This window comes from Strigops habroptila, chromosome 1, assembly GCF_004027225.2.
Source record: "Strigops habroptila isolate Jane chromosome 1, bStrHab1.2.pri, whole genome shotgun sequence".
NCBI lineage: Eukaryota > Metazoa > Chordata > Aves > Psittaciformes > Psittacidae > Strigops > Strigops habroptila.
Genome location: NC_044277.2, coordinates 19189161 through 19209567, shown reverse-complemented (window position 1 = coordinate 19209567; position 20407 = coordinate 19189161). Strand labels below are relative to the sequence as shown.

The 20407-nt window shown below is 39.4% G+C and overlaps 1 protein-coding gene across 3 annotated transcripts in view; it reads left to right on the top strand.

The window, feature by feature from the left end:
* Window positions 1-20407, top strand: part of ZFPM2 (zinc finger protein, FOG family member 2) — a 311861-nt gene that overhangs the window by 279382 nt on the left and 12072 nt on the right. For all 3 annotated transcript variants that reach the window (XM_030503577.1, XM_030503595.1, XM_030503585.1), the window contains one exon: window positions 19649-19855. In XM_030503577.1, the coding sequence (XP_030359437.1) occupies window positions 19649-19855 (207 nt within the window). The remainder of the gene's footprint in view (window positions 1-19648; window positions 19856-20407) is intronic.

Here is a 20407-nt window from a genome sequence, read left to right as displayed (position 1 = left end):
GACTCTTTTTATTTAACAGATTGTCCTTTGATCTCAAGGAGACAATTGCTGGTTTTACTCCTTTAATGAAGCTTGTATTATTATAGGCAAAATGAATATTAGACCAAATGGTAGTAGAAATCCCAGAGGGAAACATGCTTCTCCGTCTGGATCTTGGAAAAGCAGAATAATTCATTTTAATCAGTGATCACATTCAATAAACCCATAGTCCCTGTTCTTATTTTTTTTTTTTTTTTTTTTTTTTTTTTTTTTACTGGTATGGGACAATATTTCTGTTTATGAGATTCAAGATACTAGTCAGAATTCCTCTGTCATCAGTGACATGTTGGGCAATTCTTAAGTACTGAGATCATCTGGCAAAGGAGGGAAGAGTAAAAAAAGGACATTTTATTTATACTTTTAAGCAGCTAATGCCCCTTGCTTACTTGGCCTCTCAGTAAACATCAGTCTGGATCATGTTTCTCTGCCTTTTGGACCCTTATATCCTAGAAGCTGGGGGGATCATATTTAAAAGTAACATCTGAGAGGGGAAATGGAGGGGAAATGGACACACATGGAGAATAGAAAGAGGCAGAAGACAGAGGTATTTGAAGTTAAAAAATAGTTAAACATTTGAGAAAGGAGGGGTAGGGAGAATGCAGGTGACATGAATTTTAGCAGCAGTCCCTTTCCCTAATAGGACACAACAGAAAGGGGCCACGAACCAGCAGATTTATTAATAGTTTAGCTATTTTTTTAATTCTCTCGATTGTTTTTCACCGGTGCTGTCTACTGTAGACACAGACTCAACTTCGGGAACAGTGTCATTGTTTGCACCACGCTGCTGGGCTGAAGGTTTAATTTGGAAGTATTTCTGGCCATTACGTCATTGTGTAGAAAAATGCACATGCTGCAGCTGAGGGCACGTTGTAAGGACATTCTAAGGTCTGTTACTCTTGCTGCTCACAAAAAAAAAAAAAAAAAAGGCTGCTCAGAAAGAGAGCATAGTTTGACTGGAGCAATGGTAATTATCAGTACAAATCGATTTGATGACCAGAAAGATACCAGTACTTCAGCAGATGTGCAAACCTGAGGAGCTTCACCTATCTGATTTCTGACCCCATTCTGCATCCGCATCCTGAAGCAATGCAAAAGATGGGGAAAGGGGAACTCCTGAATCAGCACTAGGAAGTGGAAAAAAACATAACAATTATTACTTTTAAAATTATCATTAAGCAAAACAGAACCATTTTGGAATATACAACACTTCCAAGAGTTAAATCCTTCTTAAAGAGAATTGATAACCCTTGCAATCAATATGTGGCCATGACTAGTGGTAATATGGGCTACCCAAACTATTTATCTTCTGGATACAATGTGGAATTCTTTCTAATACAGGTAAAATCACTTGCAAACATTTGGCACCTGTGCGCAGCAAAGCTAAATATTTTGTCAATTCTTATAATTAATTGTCAATTCTTATAATATATAATATGTCAATTCTTATATTTTGTCAATTCTTATAATTGTATAAGGTGTGCTTTTATTTTTGGTAGGATGGAAAAAGAATTTGATTTCTCTTTCTGCTGTGTTTCTTGTAAAGTTATGTTAGTGAGTAAATAGGAGCTTTGAACAAAGATTTAAAGTGATGAGCTGTCCCATGCCTGTTTACAAGTCAGGATTTCATTTTACATAGAGTTTTCTATAGCGACTTTTTAAAATTTAAATTAGAAACATGGCCAGCAATGCATGCAAAATGTTCATTCATTGTAGTAAACTACAAAAATATTGCTTTTATGCAATGAGAATGCTATTGTAGAATTTTAAAAGGCATAGAAATAAAAGACTCCGGATTGGAGTGATTTAAACAAACTCACTAGGATATAGTAGATGATTAAAATACAATCTATAATTACATTACACTGGTATCAGGTAAGGATAAAAGCCTATAAATACACTGGGGTCAGGGTAAGCATAAAAAATGAAACAGTTATTTGAATAATCTGAGATCAAGTTGCAGTAATTAAAAATGAATGTATTATTCAAATGAAGGAATTAGGTTACAGCACTCCTCATATGAAAATATTATTGTGACAGACTGAAATAAGTTGGAAATGATTTTGATAAAAAATCGGGGCAAGAAATAGAATTATTTACATTGGGGAAAAAGTAGACAATCTATGTGGATGAGAGTATTTGCAACTCCTCTTTCAAATCCCTCATCAAAACTCATACCTTTCAGCTGGCCTTCGAGAATTATCCACTACCCCATGCCTCTTCCTGGACTTCACTCTCTCAGATATATAGATCAACTCACTAAAAGTGCTGTAGCTAAGGACTCTACATGTGCTCACAAAGGAATTAATGGGATCTGCACCCACTAGCAGGCATATTGTTTAATCTACCCCACACATCGTTGTTTATCCATTTTTATTGCCATTACCCAGGTCATCGCTGTCATTTGTCTCCTGTTCTTTCTTTGTCATGTCCTGTCAGATTGGAGGCCAAAGTTTACACATAAGACTGACACAAAACGATGTTATTCATGTAAATAGTTGATGGCTACTTGCAGCTTGAGCACTTGTTGTTATAAATAAAGGTTTTTGAAATCTGACCTTTCCAGCTCCTTGGGGCAGGAATCTGTCAGGAGGTGTCTTGAGTGCATAAAGCAAGGATATTTAATTACTAATAATAATTAATAATGAAAGAATCAGAAAGCCACTTGGTTGGGTTTTTTTGGGTTTGGTTTGTGGGGTTTTTTTCAGGTAATAGCTTTCATATCCCTTATAGTAATTAACTTTCATAGATGCGCTTTGAGAGCCAGCTCTAAGTGACTCTTTGCCATTGCCCGTAGCAGAAGGGTAGAGAGCTCCTCTGCAGGCGCGGACGCATCTGAAGCTCTCCCAGGTAAGCAAATAAGAGTACATCAGAAGTCAGTGCAAAAGTAGCTTCGTTTTTGCCCAGTGACTGCTGCCAGAAATTCTCCTCAAACCTTTCTAGCATCTGCAAAAGTCTACTGAGAAGATCATTCAGCTCACTTAAAATATGCCCAGCTGTGCCCTCTTAAATCCTCACTTGATCCTTTTATCATTGCATAGTGTACTTAAGCCTCTCATTCTTACCTATTAAATCCTTCATACTTCTCTTTTCTAGTCTCTTTTGTCTTCCCCTAAAAATGCTGTGTTTGCTTTCCCCCAAAAGTAGTTGTTTATCCTTTTTAAATCTTTTTCTCCTGCAATGACTTAGGCATTTTCAAAAGGTTGTTCATGCTAGAACTTCCTTCTGGTATTGCCAACTCTTTTCTTTAAATTCCTACTCCAATATCATAGTATCTTGGCACACTTCCATTTCCAGAGAACTCAATGTATCTATTAGATATAGATTAGATATCTGAGCTAACATTTAAAAGACATGCAATTATTCATAGGGGACTTCAGGTCGAGAAGCTGAATAGTCTTAAATGACCTGTCAAAACCAACCAAATAAAGTATTTAAAAAAAGAAAAAAAGTTACAACTGCAGCTTGCTATTTCCATTTTTCAAGCATTATTCACTTTTCAGCTGTCTGCACAGTTAATTCAGCTAATAATACCATGCATAGGTAAATGAGCAATGAGATAAAATGTTAATTCAGAGAGATGACTTGTGTAGAACTTCCCTGAATTGATAACTGATGCAAGGATGCAAGGCACAGTATCTTGTACATAGTTCGTGTGTCTCGGGTAGCGTCGTTAAGTAATGTATCCAGACCTCCTGCAGTGTACCTGTGCAACAAACTCTTCAACTTTAAAAATAACTTTTTGTTTAGCTGAATATCATCCCAGCAGACTAATCACCATGAAGACTTCAGAGAATTCTTGTAATGGACAGTATGTCATATACTTGCACATGTATATATATGCTGCATTGTATGTGTTATCTGACTGGCATATAGATTAACAATCAGTTAATATTTTATCAGCTTGTATTTAATGAAAACTAAGAATGTGGAGTGGAGTACAAGGCTGAAAGCAGAAAGGAAAGAAAATGAGAAAAGAGAATTAGGAAGAAGATACCAAATGAGAACCCTCTAGCTAAAAAGACTTGGACAGTAAGAAGCTATACTGAAAGGCATTTTATACTGTTACGTCAAACAGTATTTCCTAGGACTGGAGGAATAGGTCTAAATTGTCTCTTCTACACATGGGCAATATTTTCCATTATGAAGATAGACACTAAATCCCATTTCCACTTCCAGGGCACAGAGAGCATTGATTTTTCCAGTGTCTTAATAAAGAAGTATGAGGACACATTTTTTTGAGATTGGGTAGTATAGGATCATTTTCTCAGGACCAAGGCAGCACATGTTAAGGGAAAGAGTAATGGAGCATTTTAGTGATTCTGAGTTGTAGATGCAGATGGTTGTCCACATGAGTGCTAACTTTTAGCAGAACAAAAAGATATGAGACAGTGAAGCATCTCCAGCAGGTTGTGGTTACTGTGAGGTTCACTGCTTGTAAACTGGCTAGCGTTCAAGAGACTGTGTTTTGGTCTGAGCTATATGTCGGTTAGGCAATGATGAACTGCGTTCTTCCATGGTGCCAGATTGTGTTCCGTTTCCATGCCCCAGAGACATTCCAAGTTGTTCATTATACTTTGTCGTGGTTAAGAAGGAAGAGACATGGTAGATAACATGTAGCGTCCAATAGGACTGGTCAGTGAAGTGCATAGACGGGTTTGTCAGTGGGGCGCGGTGGGTGTCAGGAGAAGAGCCTCAACAGCAGGGTAGATTTCCAAGTGGACTGGGAGGCTGATAGGTAACTGCTGTCAGTTCTTGCATTCTGCTTTGTAAAAATCTTCTATTCCCAGGAGCATCCCAAACATTTAATAGAACTTTCCTTTAATCCCCTTGACCCCTTTACTTAGAGTAGCCTCATACCATTCCTCTTAAGATTTTGTGTAGTGCTAAGAAGGGGCCAGCCAGGACACAGGGGTTCATGCCAGCACTGCAGGGCTAGCAGAATTTCACCTCAGTGTGTAATCCCTGCTCCTCCAAAAGCCAGATAGTTCTTTTGGGATCACTGCATGCTTGACATTGAATTTCTTCATTACTCTCATGAGACAGAGATAAGTGTTCAGAGGTTTCCACAAACTTTTAACATCATGATTCCCACGTGTTTCAGTGGGAGTTACGCACCCTGGAATGCTGGTTTTGCTCAGCAACAGAAATATTATGAAGTGGCTGGTGCTGGATAATTTCCAGTCTGAGCTGCATCTTTTAACTATCCTGTTTTGCAGGATGATTTAAGCAGAAATAAGCACCCACTTGGCTGGAGGTGAGCAAAGGCGATTTCTGTGAACATCTTCCGATAGGCGGGGCGGGGGGACAGGTCACCCTGCGCTGCCTTTGCCATCTGGTTCAAGGAGGGGTTTGGCTGTGTGGGTTTGGGGAGACAAGCCAGAGAAGGGGGGTTACACTCGGGTCTAATACCTGCGTGTTCCAGCCCCAGTGGGCTCAAAATTTGCTTTCCTAAGGGTAACAAATCCTTTGGTGCAGATGCGCTGCTCACAGCCCGCTTTTGTTACTCTTAAGTTTTTGTGGAACCAGAGTGGCCCGAACACACCGCTCATCCGCGGTGCCGGCAAACTGAGCAATGTCCTGCTGGGCTTCGAGGCTGTTTAAAGAGCACGGAGGTGTGATGTTCAGAAGTAAATACTCCCTAAATCTCTTCTTAAATGAGCTGACAGAATTCGACATAGAATCTCATAGAATCATGTTCGACATCGTATTGTTTCTTTTGTAAATCAGTTTATTTAAATCTCCTTCATGGCTCGGCGTCCCCCGTGAGGGGGCCATCGCAGCCCCGCACTCTGTCCCCGATCGCACTCTGTCGCGACAGGAAAAGCGCGGGGCTACAGTCAGGAAGGCAGCGGGCACGAGGGGGTCGCGCGGGAAGGGTTTAATCAAACTTCCTGACACCTCCGGCGTTATCATCCCCCGTGTGCGGTGTGCAGCGTACTGTAAAATTAAATAAATAACGGCGCGGCCCCCTCCGCCTCCCCCCGCACACCGCCCCTCGCACCCGCCCGGCGGCGCGGCAGCGCCATCTCCTGGCGGCGGCGTGCTGCGGGCGGTACCGTCTGCTGTGCCGGGTGCGCCCGCCAGGGGCGCTGCGGGTGTGGTGCGGAGGGCCGCCGCGGGCCTCGGCAGCCGAGAGCGGTGGGAGGCTTGTCCTGGGTGCTGCTTCCAGCTGACTTAGCCCGCGTGACAGACAACGTGATGAGACTGACTCAGTTTATCCTGTGTGACCCTTGGGGGGTGCTGGGCGGCCTGGGCTGGTCACAGAAGGTACAGTACGTGCAGAGGAGGTAGTGTCATGCGTATGTTTGAAAAGCGGTTCTGTGGCATTAGACTTGCCCTGTTCTCATAAAACTGTCAGCCACGTGTTCAGGTTTATTTGCATAAACTGATTTTTAAGAAACTTAAGGTTCTGCATATGACAAGTAATATTTCACCAGCAAGTTCTTTTACCATTTCCTTTTGTGTGGTAACCACAAGAAATTATAAATTCCAGCTTAGCATCTTCCAAAGTTTTCTGATTGTTATTTTTTAATGACCATTAAAAAATAATAATAAAAAGTAATTGTTACACAACTCTTTAAAACTGTGACTCTTCTAACTTCTTAACACAGCATCATCATACTAAGGATCTCATTCTACCAACTTATTTCAAGTTTGTACTTCTTAAATAATTTATATAATGAGTTTTAACTGCAGAGGTTTGAAAGATGCTTTTCATCACCATGGCTTAGTGTCTTAACAAAATTTTTTATTTACAATAAAAAAAAGTTGATTTTGGTACATGTGTCTTCTGTATCTGTGCACAGTGTTGTTCAATTTTCTTTCTATTTCACCCCTGTTTGGATCCTGCCCCAGAACTGTGGATACAAACTGGAGTACGGAGACCTGGTTCAAACAGCATATTAATGAGTATATTTAACTAGATATACATGTAAAATTCCCACAGTTTACAAGCATAATTGTCTTAAGTGGAACGTATCTTAGACAATTAGTTCCGTAGGTCCCAGACTGTCATGAGGTTTGAATTCTTTTTCCAGTTCTTGAGGATGGGGTGGTGTTCTGCAGGCAACGCTGGTAGTAACAAAGGACCAGACAAAAGCCCTGTGAGGTAGAGAAAGATTATCACTGAAGAAAATGAGACTGCTTCTAGGAGCATGGTGACAGGATCATCCTTTAATTTCTTGCATTTCAATACAATTAACAGGTCAACAATCAATTAACAGGAAGAACCTTCCTTTTTTTCTTTCAGATCTCCATTTTCCTCCCAGCGATGATCTAAAATGTTTTCCGTACACATGAAAAGCTTCACTTCATCTAAATAGATCATTTCAGTCTGAATCTGGAAAGTCAGTGAGAAATCAAGTTGCATTTAAAGCATCTGTGCATTTTGTGCAGATATTTCTGAACAGGTAAATTAATTGTAGGTCTCCGGTCACAGCCTTGCATTCAGAACAGCGGGTGGCTGAGAGGACAGGTTGCAGAAATATTTGGTCAAGTGCTTTGTACTGAATTGTAGTGGGATTCTCTGTTAAATTCAGTTTTTAATGCAGACATATCTTGAGGGCTGCTGTTCTCTGCACAGTATCAATTCTGTTTTTCCTCTTTCATACTTGAATATTTTAGGTGTTGAACAAAGTGATTCTTCCTTCAGGGTCTATCAGCTTTAGAGCATCTGAATTGGTTAATTTTGAACTTTGTGTAAACTCTACTACCTTTTTCAGGAGTAAGGCTGTCAACAGCTAGAAAATAAAAGTGTGTACATTCACTTAATTTTCAGAAAGCCTCTGAACAAGAGAGGAAGTGCTCTTAAGTGACCCTGTAGAGGTCCACGGAGTCTGCAGAATCCCTCAGACTCCGGCAGATACCCCCCTGGGGAGCCAGCATGCTTTAACTGGCTTCCCATTGAAGCCACTGTAAGAAGTCAGTGCATAAGAAAGAAAGGTAATGAAAACTGACAAGTTGAAAAGAAATTGAGAGTTTAATCTGCAAAGTTGTGCTTGAGGGGGCTTCCATCATGATATTCCAATGGAGTTGCAAAAAGAGAAAAAAATTAAGAAACTGCAGAGTATGATGAATTTACATAATTTTTTCTTGCACCAGGCGGTATTTATTAATTTCTTTTCTGCCACTTTAGAGCACCTCTTTGCCTCTCAAAAAGAAAAAAATTAAGTATACAAAACCTGGCAATCATAATGAACGTGTGAAATGCTCACAGATTATTAATAAGCATGCAAGTTATGTAGTTGTTGGAGATTCTCTTCCTTCTGCTCCTGCTTGGTGATGAAGAATGGTATTTTAATAGGCAGATGGTAAAGACAATTACAGTTTGGGGCTCAGCTGGGAGTTACATCAGTTTATTGCAAATTATTAGTTGATAAATGCTTTTGTTTACAAGCAAAGTCTTAAGCAGCTTTGTAATCAGTTTATCAGCTGCAGCCTGAATTTTGACAGCTTGCCTTTGGGTATACAGTCACTTCTTTCCTGGCCATTTAGAAATCATGCTGACCAGGCAGGCAGAATGGCAGCTCCTCTGCACCTGTATGATGCTCAGTAAACTGGTATTTCTTATTAAGCCTGTTTTGGAAGAAATCATTAAGTACAGAATCCTCTCTAGTTGCTAATCCATGTTAGTGTGTATACCAAGAGTCTTAACTATTTCTTCATTCATAATCATATTTTTTTATTTCAATTGTGACCAGCAGTAGCTCAGTCTTGCTGTTGCCGTTACAGGATTTGCTTTCTGTTGTTAACAGTCTCTCTTACTGGAAGAACTAAATGGTATACTGGCAGTGGTTTACAATGCTTGTTTACTTGGACAGTACATGTAGCTTGGAAGGCAGAAATGCTTTTGATCGTAACCAGTTTTCAGTCCTTTTTACTTCTAGCTCCAACTGTAATACCTGGTTTTCAACACATCTAGAGGAAATCTGGGGGTTTGGTGTGGGTTGTGTGTGTGGTGATTTTTTTTTTTTAAATGAGGTATTTTCTAAATAGGAGAGACCGTGTTAGATGTTTATTGTAGCTTCTATTATGTTTTAGAACATACTAAACATGCAAATCTATATTTGATGCCTTTTACTTAGTAGTTTGTTTAGTAAGAGAGCCACTGATTTGTCAGTCTTGTTTCCACTGCAGACAGTATAAAATGTTCTAATGGTTTACGTGGGACCAAGATTTTGTTTTTAATCAAGAAGTGCTACTTTGCTTCCATCGTTGTTATAGCTGAGGTAAACTAGTTCTTGAACTTCAGCCTGTAGTTGAGTGTTAAAATGATAACTACGAATAATAGCAACTGTTTTCTCAGGGTTACAGCGCACACAACTAAATGCTCCAGCTTCTATTCATTGTAAAAGGTGGCTTTTGTTTCACACAGCCTTGAGCTTCTTCTGGAGTGTGATCTATGTATTGAATAACCAACCAGCTCTCATAGCTAATATTTATTTCTTACAATGGTTTTGCCATTCTGTAATTTCCTATTTGTCCTTATATTTAATGTGTTTATTTTCTTTACAAATCAACCTATCAATCCAGCTCCTCCTGTACAATCCTTCCTCCTGCTCAGGTACCTTTGCCATTCACTCTGCATTTGCCCAGGGGTAAGAAATGAGCCTTACAGTAGCAGGTGCAAGACAGTAGAAAATCCATTGATAAGATGTAGCATACTCTGCTTTCTCTATAAGAAAGAGGTGCCATTAAAGCATATCTGTTGTCTTATTTAATCACCTCCTTTCTTCATACACTCTAGTCTCACAAAATAACTCTGAAAAGACAATCCACAGGCATGATTGTGTTTGTAAGGCTACTAAAAGGTCACCTTACAGCTGTGCTGTTAGGGAAGCAGGGATTGTAGAGGAATGTGTGTATCCAAAGCCCTTCTTCAGAGTAGCTGGTTTCAGCAGTCCATTTTCTCACTCTCTCGGAAACCTGGTGCATCCACAAAAGCTGGGGGAAGCAGTGGGGGTCACCTGGGAATGTCTCCTGGGAAGCTCTTTGGAGAGTGCTCTTTCACTGGCCTTTAAAAAAGGGGAGGTGAGTTCGCTGAGACAAGTCCTAGTCCCTTAGCAGTGGTGATGGGAGTGCAACATGGGCAATGTCAGCAAGGGTTTGTTGTTTGGGGTTTTTTTTAAGCTGTTTATAATTTCTTTTCTGAAAATTTAGTAAATTTTGAAATTACACTCAAGTGAGACCCAATTCAAATGTAAAAAAGATGTGGCACTCAGTTCAAAACAGAGGAATTTGGAAAGAAAATTAAAAAAACAGGAACAAATTGCTAAACTTGTGAAAGAACTCTTTTGGCTTCCTTGTTTGATCTTGTGCTGAACGAAGGAAATACAGGTTAGCATTTCTGGATAAAAAGTTAGCATTTGTGGATAAAAAGTTAGCATTTCGGTGGATAAAAAACTGGCTCGATGGCCGCACGCAAAGAGTTGTGGTAAATGGCTCGATGTCCAGTTGGAAACCTGTAACGAGTGGTGTCCCTCAGGGATCGGTGTTGGGACCGGTCCTGTTCAACATCTTTGTCGGTGACATGGACAGTGGGATTGAGTGCGCCCTCAGCAAGTTTGCCGATGACACCAAGCTGTGTGGTTCGGTTGATACGCTGGAGGGAAGGGATGCCATCCAGAGGGACCTTGACATGCTTGTGAGGTGGGCCGATGCCAACCTTATGAAGTTTAACCAAGCCAAGTGCAAGGTCCTACACCTGGGTCGGGGCAACCCCAGGCACTGCTACAGGCTGGGCAGAGAAGAGATTCAGAGCAGCCCTGCAGAAAAGGACTTGGGGGTGTTGGTTGACGAGAAGCTTAACATGAGCCGGCAGTGTGCGCTTGCAGCCCAGAAAGCCAACCGTATCCTGGGCTGCATCAAAAGAAGCGTGACCAGCAGGTTAAAGGAGGTGATCCTGCCCCTCTACTCTGCTCTTGTGAGACCCCACTTGGAGTACTGCGTACAGTTCTGGTGTCCTCAACATAAAAAGGACATGGAGCTGTTGGAGCGAGTCCAGAGGAGGGCCACAAGGATGATAAGAGGGCTGGAGCACCTCCCATATGAAGACAGGCTGAGAAAGTTGGGGCTGTTCAGCCTGGAGAAGAGAAGGCTGCGTGGTGACCTCATAGCAGCCTTCCAGTGTCTGAAGGGGGTCTACAAGGATGCTGGGGAGGGACTCTTCCTTAGGGACTGTAGTGGTAGGACAAGGGGTAATGGGTTCAAACTTAAACAGAGGAAGTTTAGATTAGATATAAGGAAGAAGTTCTTTACAGTGAGGGTGGTGAAGCACTGGAATGGCTTGCCCAGGGAGGTTGTGGATGCTCCATCCCTGGCGGTGTTCAACGCCAGGCTGGACAGAGCCTTGAGCCACATGGTTTAGGGCAAGGTGTCCCTGCCCCTGGCAGGGGGGTTGGAACTAGATGATCTTAAGGTCCTTTCCAACCCTTACAATTCTATGATTCTATGATTCTATGTGGCAGGCTTTAATTTAAACCTCTGAGCAGCAGACTTAACTTCTTGTGATGTGGGAGGATATTACAGTTTCCAGCTTCATTCTGTAAGTATCGCCATTTGTGCCAAACATTTAATAGTTCTACGCTGTGGGCTGTCGTCCACCAGGAACTGATATCACCTAAGAGTTTTTAGAGCCATCTAATAGAAAGATATGTATTCACTCTGATTAGCCCAGGATTTGAACGAGGGTCCCAGAAGAGATATATAAGCCTCTTAAATGCATAGAACTTCTAAGGATATGGGTTTAACTGTCTCCCCCTGTGGTAAATAAGCTGTGACAGCTCTATCAGGGGGGAAAATGGCAAATAAAATTACCACATTATTTTCCTGTGAATATTTTCAGAGCACTAATCTATTTTGCCTCTTTACCTAATAGAACTCCACTGAGTGTTACACGTGGGCATTTAATTGGGGGAAAACACACAGAAATCCTCAAACTAACAAAAAGCAGGCAGACAACAGTGTTAAAAGTAAGAGGTCAAATCTAAGTGTTTGTTATATTCCTTGCCCTTCTGAAACAGTGTGCTTCATTTGGGGTTCAGCTGATCAAGCTGTTTGCAGAATTAATTTGAGAGGTGCTGCAATACACATCATGATGTTCACAGTAGTTGTACTGCAGCAAGGGAAGGACCTACCTCTTACAGTGAAACAGAGATGCCAGGTTTGGGAGTTCACTCCCCTAGGACTGGCAAGTTCCTCTAATATTTTTCTTTTTATCAGCTTTATAAAACCTGACAGTTTTAACTATAAAATCATCTATTCAGGTAAAAACACTGCCAGCTGTTAGTATATAACTAAGCTAAGTAAGGCCTAAAGCTCAGGTTGACTCAAGTGCTGGACTAAGAGCTATATTCTAAAGGAGTATTTTTCTTCCCTGTTTCTGGTCAGATATTTTATATCTCAAAATGCACGGATTTTAAAGCTGCCTCCTTCAGTTTGGCTAGTGCCTTTAAGCTGAGTATTCTTGTGTTGGTTTGTTGTGAAAAATACCATTGCAGTTCCTTTCTTTTGCAGTTCGTTCAGTGAGTTCGAAGTGAAGCAGGCTGCATATTTTATGCTGAACATACTTAATAGTAAAAGTGGCAACAGAACTGGTTTGTCCACTGTATTGGTCTAGTTTTATAGGGTATAATGATTTTACATTTTTCGCAGTCAGTACACTGCAGGCTTATAATAATGCAGTGGTTTAGTTAAAATTAAAGGTCAAGTATCTTTTGGCAATCTCTTTAGATCAAGTAAACAAGGAAAAATGATAGAAGATGCTAGGAAATCATCTCATTAATCTTAATGTAGCACTAAAACTATTTTTTGTGAGAGTCTGAGAAGTCTGCATTTGCAGGGTTGATTTTGGAGACACTTCACAGAGAGATGGTTGGAACCCTGGCATTAAAATACATGAATAGCAAAATGCTGTGCAAAGTATATATTTTGTGTACGCGTGTGAAAAATGCAAAGAATTATTTAGCAACTGGAAAGACTGTTCACAAAATGCTTTTGATTTATTGCTGTATATACCACAGATCCATATCACTTATTCTTACATTATTTTATTCAAAAAACTTGTATGAACCATGAGTTGGCATGTTGTAGAATACTGAAAAGGCATTAATCAACCTAAATAAACAAGTACATAGATCTATCTAGCAACTATGAAGTAGTTAATAAATTTTTAGCAAATTTATTACAGAAAAAAAAGGTCTAAAAGAGTAGTGCTTAATTATCTGGACTCCTCTGTGCTGGGCTCTCTTTTGATTGTATTAATGAAGCAGCTGGCCCATTGTTTCTCTTTAATTCCTCTATTGTTTTAAGAATATGTCACAGCTCTTTATTCTTTTATCAGGTGCTGTGCAGGAGGATCCACACAATACCTCATACTCCTACTGTATTTGCCAGTGCACAAAGAAACCTCCAAAGCATTTTTCAAAGAAGGGGCACACATAATTTATAAGTTCTGTTCCTTGTACCACTCTACTGTCAAAAATTTCAACAGTATTGGATTTGAATTAATTATATTTTTTTATTAAGCAATGTGTCTACATATAGATATATGTACTCTGTTCATGTCAAAAATTAGAGATCTGCCCAGTAACTTGTGCTGCACTGAAATGGCATTCATTATGCTGAGTCGTCACAACCCCATGGGTAAGACACAGGAGGAACCCAAATATGAAGATCCCATCCTATTGTGACGAACAAATTCTCTTTAAATGCTTAACCTGTGCAACAAAGGAGGGAAGATAATAAATTAACTCCAACCCCCATTACCATTACTAAAAAGCATCATCTTTAACAAATTGGAATATTTCATTGGGAGAGGAAGATTTAATTCAGTTGACAGTGCCTGAAAGTCATGAAGAGTAACAGTCTGTTGTTTAAATAAATTCTGATAGTCTTTTGACCCTTCTTGCAAAAAGATGTGTGTACAGGAAATGGGCTATTATGTTGTTGCAGCAACACAAATCCAATGAGCTTAATTTTTACTACACCAAGGTAGTACTTCTGAATTAACTGGCACTGAAAATTGGTTTTAGTAGAAATTGCCATTGATTTCCCTAAACTTCTGTGAAAAACGTGTGCCATTTCTGGGTCAAAAAACTAGACTCAAATGGTTCAGCAAGGAAAACTGACTGTTAATATTAAGACAAGAAAACTGGGATTGCCTTTGAGTATGTGTTTATATTGTTGTTATGCTTCTTCATCTGTGGAAAAAATAGCTGCACTTCCATCGAACAGCTGTACTCAATGGAAACGTTGGGTTTAGGTATTTACTTTCTTAAGTCACTTTTCCTAAAAGCAACACTATGAATTCAAGTTTTATGGCTCCATCCATTTTGAAGCTATTTTCTCTCAGTGGAGTTAATAGGGAAGTCTGTCCTTAAAAATATTTTTTTTCAGACTGTGATCCACAGACCCCAAATGATCACTCCTTAAGGTCTGCAAAAAATAAGTGGAGAAAAAAGAAGCCCACCATCAGAAGGTTCACAGTGCCTAGGTCTGTGTCTTCCCTGGAAGTGTCTTAGTGTTCTGAGAATAAAAACTGGTGAAGGGCCATCGTTTTAGTTAAGTCTTCGGAACAAATTGCTGATTCCAGATAGGATAATAGAGGTCACTTTGTTTAAAAAACAATCCAAAGGTAGAAGGAAAAATTGAAGGGCGGTTAAAAAAAAAAAAAAAGGCAAGTTTCCCTTGTATTCTAGATGTCTGCCCTACGTAAAATGAAGTTTATATAGCATGTATATCTATCACCACAACATTCCTTATTCTGAATACAGAGGTATTACTGCATCTAAATATGATTTAATTGGTTCAATTTATGGTATATTTTTTATATTAAGTGTGGTTCCATATCTTGATGAGCCCAGATGTAGTTGCGCTTGTGGTTTACAGCATCCCATTGCTTGCATTTTATTATTTTTACAAAGCAAATGTCTATCAATCATAGAGATAAATTAGAAAAAATTGTGCAAACATGACACATCGCTAAGATTTTTCCAGCACGCTATGTAATTATTAACCTGATTTTTGCCGTTGAAAGAAGCCATGAATTACAGATAGCATGGCTGAAGTTAAATGCTTTTATATTAGATACATTTTCTTATACAGTATTCTATAGGTATGGCCATACAGTATAATTGAAGCTTTGTCAGCTCTGTAGCCTAGCAACAGATAATACTGTTAGGTTACTGAATTGCTCCTGGTTGACAAGTAGGGAGTATTTTTGTGTTTATCATGTTTGCTAATGATGGGATCCTTTCCAAAAGGCTTGTCTTAATCTTAATTAGAGTTTATCAGCAGAGGTCTGCATGACATTGTGCAGACACTGATTTCATAAATAATAAAAAGTGCAAGTGAAAAATTTGGCAGGAGAAGAAGATATTTAAGACCACTGATTCTTGTAAGAGCAGCATGAATTTCCAAAATGTAATCAAGTTTGAACTGTGACTCTATTCTTTATTATCGAAACTTGCAGTACACTCCACTGCAGTTTTGACAGCAATTATGATTTATAAGCTTCCTGTTAGGAACCAGATCTGTTTGCACAAGAATCTTGATCATAAACATTACAAAGAACAGTAAGTCCACGGTTTTTCAGGGACATCAGGACCTTACTTTTTCCTTTTTGTAGAAAGTTGCTTTGTTTGGTTTGGGTTTGGGTTTTTGCGGGTTTTTTTGTTTTTTTATTTAAGGGTGTTGGGGTTTTTCCGAGCAGCAGAAATATTTTCAGTGAAAGATGCAGACAAAGAAGAGAATCCTGAAATAACCTTTCCGTTTGGTGGAAACTCTGAAGGTATCAGATAGCTGCTTCAGTGCCTGATGTCATTTGATAAAGAACTCATGCCAATGCAATTGGAATGTAATTTTTTGCTCTAGTTTGCACAACGTGATATTCTTTAACTTTCCCAACTTTCACTGATTAAATGAGCATTTGTAATTCCTTTCGATGTGAACTAGAAAAAGAGTTCAAATAAATACATAGTGTTTACAGGCATTTTTATTCTTCTGTTTAACATGTATATATTATATATCACATAAATTTCTTCAGTTTAACCGTAGATATGAAAGAATATATTGCAGGCTCAAGAAGCTAATTTTCAATTTCAGAAAGTCAGAACTAGACTTGTAGAGAAAACAGCTTTGCAATGTCACAAAGCCTCCTTGTATTTCAAAAATTTGCATTCTCCATTGGAACAGGAAGGAGTAAGACTTTTCTTACCCCGCCATGTAAAACCAGTAAGGCCCTTTTCAGTGTAAATGTACCAGTGTGCTCATTACAGGCGAGAAGAGGGCCAAAACCACCAGCCTGCCATTGTCTTGCCATCTAACCAAATAATGCAACAACTTCATTTCTGAGGCACTGTCAATCACTCATCCTAAGTCCAGAGCTTATCTGGACATTCTTCCTTTCTCTTCTGATGACAGTGTCTGTCTTAGAACTGAGAAACTTGGCCTGGTAAAGCTTTGCTAGAACCATTTTACCCCATAAGTCTTTTCTGACAAAAGGAACAGTTGGTTAAAAACTTCCTAGCCAGCTTAGTCAGAACTTCATCTCATATAAATAAGAGGCCTTTACATTTCCTTAGGAAATCTTCATGTCTGTGCATATATTTCAAGCAAACATCTTCCTGTCTTCTCCATTGCCACTGATACTTGTCCAGGACTTTGAAAATCTGCCACTGATACTGTCCTTTGCTTTATGAAAAGATGTTTGGGTCCTGCGAAATTACTGTGTATATGTGAGTGGTGTCTTAGCATGTAGAAATGTTTGTTGGAAGCAAGATTTTTTTTTTTCCTGTTTTGTAACCACCACATGTAAGGAACCCCTGGACCCTGACAGGGATGGCTAGGCAGCATAATAATTCATAAGGTAGTCATGTTTGGAACTTACTTCAAAATTGGAAGCTTCTGCCAGGTTCTCTGCACACCATTTCCCAGACTGTGCAGTAGAAGCCTCAAAAAGACTTCTCTTCCACTGTTTTCTCGCTGTGTGTGAAGGCCAGCATATCTGCATTCACTGCAATAAGGGGAAGAAGATTGATTGTATCTTTCAAAACAGCAGCTATTGCCTTAATCTGTGCAAGCAAGCATAAAAGGGGACAAGAGGGGGCTGTACGGCATCAGACTGTTGCTGCAGAGGTGATACACTGCATTTCCAGTAGCTAGAAGAATGCATCATTTGAGAATTCATCTGGGGATTTAACTTAACAGGATATCATGTCTGATGGAAATACGGACGGATATGGCATGATCACTAAAATGCCTCATTTTCGATAGAGTGGGATGGAAGAAAACAAAATAACAATGGAATTTTTGGAGCTGAATCCAAGAGTGGATTAAACTTCTGTAGTTCTGATTTCCTTTAATAAGCTAAACTGGAGATTGTTGTGCTTCCAGAGCTGTCACACATCCCATGCGGCTGTGCCTGCCATAGGTGTGATAGCCTCCAGGAGCTGGGTGGAGCAGGCAGCTGAGGTCACTGCTTGCTTCAGCTGTCCCAGTTTAATCTGCTGCTGGACATGAGTCAACACCCTGAGGAGCTCTGACACCAGAAGACTGAGTCAGCTGTTAGCTGATCCAGACTGATTGCAGCTGGAGACCCAGTAATCAACTACACTTTCTGGGGTTTTTTTCCCCCCAAGGGTGTAGCATGTCAAGATGTTTGCTGGGATAGAGGAAGTCCCAGTTGGTTCTTCTGCAGTGACTCATTTTTACTTTATTAAGAAATCCAGTGAATAACAGAGTCTAGGAAGAGCTCTTACTCTATTTCAAAATACACTAAAACATGGTGGTTTATTACTATGCTTTCTGTATATAAATAAAATAGAAGTGCATGTAAATAATGGAAGCACTGTTCTCAGAATAAATAACTGTGTGGAGTTTGCAGTGAGAGTACCCAGTTTCAGGTCCTCAGATTGCAGTGTGTATCACGTGTTTTCATCTACAAAACTAATTAAGAACACTTTGGGAATTTAGCCTGATTCTCTCTTGAACAGGTTTTAGACCAGTTTAATTCCGAAGGCTTCTGTATTTACTCCTGACTTAGACAGTAAGTCAGACTGTGCTCTTCAAATGTTTGAATTCGTGCTTGGGCATTAGGATTCTGCATTTGTAGGCATTTATGGCACTATCTTCACATTTCATCATCTTATTCTCTAGAGGAAATTACTCAGATTTGCACCATTTAATTCTGTAATCTTGAAGGGTAGTAAACCTTAGTATGCTTTGGTCCCATCACAGTAAATTGTAAACTTTGGAGCCACCTTCAGTTCCTGCATTACCGAAGGGTGAATGCAAAGACACTTTTCTGCTTTGAAACTTTTACACCACTTTGAGGTCTGGAAGCTTAGCTTTATTTTTCTACTGAAATACATTGTCACTGATGCTGTTTTGTTTGCTCATCTTTGAAAGCTAATAGACTGGTTTAATTAATTGTCCAAGATTTCTCTAAAACAATGTCCTAATTCTTCCATTTAGCTGTGGCATATCATATACTGTTGTTATCTCCTCTACCAGATTTTTGCAACAAGTTGTTTTAAAACTATAATCTCGTTGAGGGGAAAAAAATGAAGTGCAGTTGAAAAGGCAGTTATGCCGAAAGATAAACACAGCAATATTACTTATCAAAATGAGTACAGTTTTTGCTTGCCTAATGAATACAACGTATAGCTTTTTCTATATATACAAAACCTGAGAAAAAAAAAAGCTTTGTAACATAAAAAGTATGCAACATTATTTCAGGCATAACTGTATTGGATGTGTATCTAGGCCTGAGAGTGTAGATAACACAATATAAGTGCTTTGCCTGTCTAAACATGTTAAATAAATGAGCATTCACTATCGCATTCAAATACATTAGTAGATGTACTCGCATAGTTAATTTTCTTTTTAATGCACTACACGTGACATTTGCAGCACAGAGCTATAGTGTATCTTAGTGTTTGATGAAAGTTCTTCCACTTCCCCCCCCCTTTAAACAAACCTTTATTTGAATAAGCTTTTATGAAACAGATCTTTGGCATATCTTCTTTTCAGGAAGTTCAGTCAGTGTAAGCAGAGATAAAGCAGTCATGTTACAAAGAATGTTACATAAGGGAAGATTTTTTAGAGAAAGAGGGTGGCAAACATAAGGGAGGGGAAGAACGCCCTTATGAGGAAATCTGATTTCTTTCTCACAGCTGTTTGGTTTTATTGTGCTGTGATTTGGAATTCAAAATAAAACATAGTTGGAGTTATGAAAAAATGTAGAAGATGGCTGGTGAAAAGTAATGATGAGAAAAGTGCCATATAAAATACTTTCACCTATATGTTGATTTTCATAATTTTGTCTCATAGGAGACAAAATGGAAAATTAAAATGAATGTTCATGCTGCAAATAATTAGGAAAAGTTCCTAATTCCCCAAATTATTATCCATATATTATCCATTATTTAATTATATGTTGAAAATTCCTATATTGGTAGAAGGAAGACAGTAAAAGTAAAAATTATTTGCCTCTTTACCTTGAGCAAGCTATCAAAATTTGAAAAGAAACTGTAAAGGTATGGCACTGATGTTTTACGTTCTGGAATCCGATATCGTCAATTAAATCTTTCTGCTTTTATGTTTCCTTTAGGAGGGCAGCTTTGGTGTACCACGACCAAGGCCATCTCAGAGGGTGAAGAGCTGATTGCCTTTGTTGTAGATTTTGACTCAAGGCTGCAAGCTGCTAGTCAGATGACTCTCACAGAAGGCATGTATCCTGCACGCCTGCTGGACTCAATACAATTGCTCCCTCAACAAGCTGCAATGGCATCTATTTTGCCGACAGCTATTGTGAACAGTAAGTGATGAATACTATTCTCTGGTGGTTTTTTAAAACAGCAGTAATTTAAGGGCACATATGAAGAGCTAATACAGCGATAGTGAATTCAAGACCACAGAAACCACACGGCTTAAAACCCACAGCTCGAAGCCTGCTTTTGTTCCCCCATCATCTCAGATGAACTCACAGACATAAAAAGGATCAAGAGCAGCGGTTTGGTGTCTGGGTTCTACAGGAGCCTCACCCAGAGTATCTGACCTGCCCTCATGTGGAGGTTCTGTGATCTGGTCCCAGAGCCAATAGGATCAGAAACTGTTAAAAAAGTAGGTAAAATAGGCCTGTAAGCTCACAAAGTCCAGCCTTTGCTGCTCAAGTAAGCTTGTGGCTTACACCTGCAGCTTCTGGTAATAATTCGTGATACTCAGTGGAAAGAAAGAATACATCTCTTCAGTGACTGTTTCAAAATGCAGTGGAGATTGTGCCTTATAGAAGCCCTGATTTATTGTACTATCTCAAGTCAATGTGTCTACCCAAGAATGTTTTTACATCCTCGGGATATCAGTAGACCCA